The sequence below is a fragment of the Nicotiana tomentosiformis genome, chromosome 9 (genome assembly GCF_000390325.3).
Source record: "Nicotiana tomentosiformis chromosome 9, ASM39032v3, whole genome shotgun sequence".
NCBI lineage: Eukaryota > Viridiplantae > Streptophyta > Magnoliopsida > Solanales > Solanaceae > Nicotiana > Nicotiana tomentosiformis.
In genome coordinates this window covers 25,732,082-25,735,037 of record NC_090820.1, presented here as the reverse complement: position 1 = coordinate 25,735,037, position 2,956 = coordinate 25,732,082, and the positions used below count along the sequence as shown (strand labels likewise).

At 40.9% G+C, this 2,956-nt stretch overlaps 1 protein-coding gene across 1 annotated transcript; it reads left to right on the top strand.

Annotated features, from left to right (window-relative positions):
* The first annotated feature begins 241 nt into the window (after positions 1–241).
* LOC138898498 (uncharacterized) lies at positions 242–1,000 on the top strand. Its single transcript, XM_070184567.1, has 2 exons — positions 242–585; positions 682–1,000. The coding sequence occupies exons 1-2, from the start codon at positions 242–244 to the stop codon at positions 998–1,000; spliced, it is 663 nt and encodes a 220-aa protein (XP_070040668.1).
* The last annotated feature ends 1,956 nt before the right edge of the window (positions 1,001–2,956 follow it).

Sequence of the window (2,956 nt, the reverse complement as noted above, 5' to 3'; positions counted from 1 at the left end):
AAAAACCAAGACCAAATTTTGACAGCAGACCACACAGACAATACACTCAAATTTCGGTTGTGTTTTGGGACAACACGATGAGATGGGAAGAAAGGAGCAGGCCATATACTATATGAGTAAGAAGTTCATACCCTATGAAGCGTAGTACTCTTTACTGGAGCACACCTGCTACGCTTTGACATGGATAGCTCAAACGTTAAGCCACTACTTTTATGCCTACACCACATATCTCATATCAACCATGGATCCACTAAAATATATCTTCCAGAAACCCATGCCTATGGGAAAGTTGGCAAAATGGCAGATAGTAGTGAGTGAGTTCGACATCATCTACGTAACTCAAAAGGCGGTCAACGGGCAAGCATTGGTAGATCATCTGGAAGAAAATCCTATAGACGGAGAGTACAAACCACTGAATACATATTTTCCCAACGAAGAAGTATCATTCATAGGAGAAAATATCACTGAAGCCTATGGTGGTTGGAGAATGTTCTTCGATGGGGATGCGAATTTCAAAGGAGTGGGTATTGGAGCAGTTTTAGTGGCAGCAACGGGTCAACACTATCCAGTATCCACAAAACTCAGGTTTGCATGTACCAAAAATATGGTAGAATATGAGGCTTGCATCTTAGGACACAAGTTGGCCATTGACACGAATGTTTAAGAGTTGCTGGTGATTAGAGGTTCCGATCTCTTGGTATATCAGGTTTCAGGAGAGTGGGCCACGAAGAACACTAAGATACTACCATATTTGTATTGTGTACAAAAGTTGATGAAGAGATTCACAAAAATAGAGTTCAAACATGTCCCGAGAATCAAGAATGAGTTCGCATATGCATTGGCCACTTTATCTTCCATGATACAACACCCAGACAAAAGTTTCATTGATCCCATCCCAGTAGGGATTCATAATCAACCAGCTTATTGTACTCATGTTGAAGAGGAAATGGATGGAAATCCATGGTTCCACAACATCAAAGAATATTTGGCAAAAGGATAGTACCAGGAGCACAGAAATCATACTCAAAAATGCACACTCCGAAGATTATCCAACCACTTCTTACAAAGCAGAGGAATTCTATGTAGAAGGACTCCAGATCTGGGATTATTACGGTGTGTCGATGCCAAGGAAGAATCCAAATTGCTCGAAGAGATACATGCCGGAACTTGCGGATCGCACATGAATGGTTTTATCTTAGCTAAGAAGATATTAAGAGCAGGATATTTTTGGATGACTATGAAAAGAGAGTGCATTAGGTATGTCCAAAAGTATCATCAACGCCAAGTACATGCCGATATGATACGAGTGCCACCCAATGAACTCAATGCAACCAATGTATCTTGTCCTTTCTCCTCTTGGGGGATGGATGTCATCGTTCCAATCAAACCCGCCGCTTCAAATGAGCACAGGTTCATTCTAGTGGCCATAGACTATATCACAAAATGGGTTGAAGCCGCATCTTACAAGGCTGTAACTAAGAAGTTCATCGCAGATTTCATTAGGGATCGTATTGTTTGTCGGTTTGGGGTGCCAGAATCAATCATCACCGATAACGCCGCCAACCTTAACAGTGATTTGATGAGATCCATGTGTGAAACCTTCAATATCAAGCATACGAATTCCACAGCATACATGCTGCAAATGAATAAAGCTGTAGAAGCCGCTAACAAGAACATCAAGAAGATATTGAGGAATATGGTAGATAATTACAAATAGTGGAATGAGAAGCTACCGTTTGCTTTGCTCGGATATCGTACCACGGTTGGCACATCAACTGGGGCAACTCCTTAATTGTTGGTTTATGGTACTGAATCGGTTATCCCTACCGAAGTAGAAATCCCTTCTCTGAGAATCATACAAGAAGCCGAGCTCAGCGACACATAATGGGTACAGAGCCAATATGAGTAGCTGGCCCTCATTGATGGGAAAAGAATGAGTGCAGTATGTCACAGTCAACTATACCAAAACAGAATGGACAGAGCTTTCAACAAAAGGGTCAGGTCTAGACAATTCACACTTGGGCAAAGGGAAGTTTTCACCAAATTGGCAAGGGCCCTACATGGTTCATCAAGTACTAACAGGAGGGGCACTTATACTTGAAAAAATGGACAGAAATTTGGCCAAAAGCTTTCAACTCAGACGCAGTCAAGAGATACAATGTTTAGGATTATTTACATTTCTTTATCAGATGTAACTGAACTACGCTTGACCTAATTCTCATTTAAGAGGGGTTACGTAGGCAGCCCTGCGGGTTTGGTCACATCTTAATAAAATCTTCATCTTGCCATGTTCAAAAAACTGGGGCAAAATTTTGAGGAGGACCCTCAAAATTCTAAAGCAAGTTCATCCGACATCGTCATACACGGAACAGCCAAAGAATTGCATTTAAACTGGGGCAGAATTTTGAGGGGGACCCTCAAAATTCTAAAGAAAGGACGTCGCAATGTCCCTAAAATATGTCACAGTCACCAGTTCATCTAAATTATTTGAAATCGCATACTACTACATTTCAAATAACTATATTTATCAAATGTATGAATATCTTTCGAAAACATTATTTCTATGATAGCCATATACTACCCAGGGTAACTTAAATAGGACCTCAAGACAGGAGCAAAGGCAAAACATAACACAAAAGCGCAAACCAACCTTCCCCCACAAACTCACGATTTTTCTTTGGATGCAGTCAGGATAAGACACAGTACCCGCAGATACATCAAATCACTACCTTCATGATTACAAGTTACCAAATGCAAACACTTCCATCTAAGAAATACTTTACTTTCTCACTGTCACTCATCATTTTTCTTTCATAAGGCTAAACACTGCCTTTCCCTGCATGAGACTAAGCATTGTATCCTCTTCCTACATGAGGCTAAGCATTTCCTCCTTAATTGCATAAGGCTAAGCATTGTCTCTCTCTTTGCATGAGGCTAAGCACTGCCTCCCTTCTTG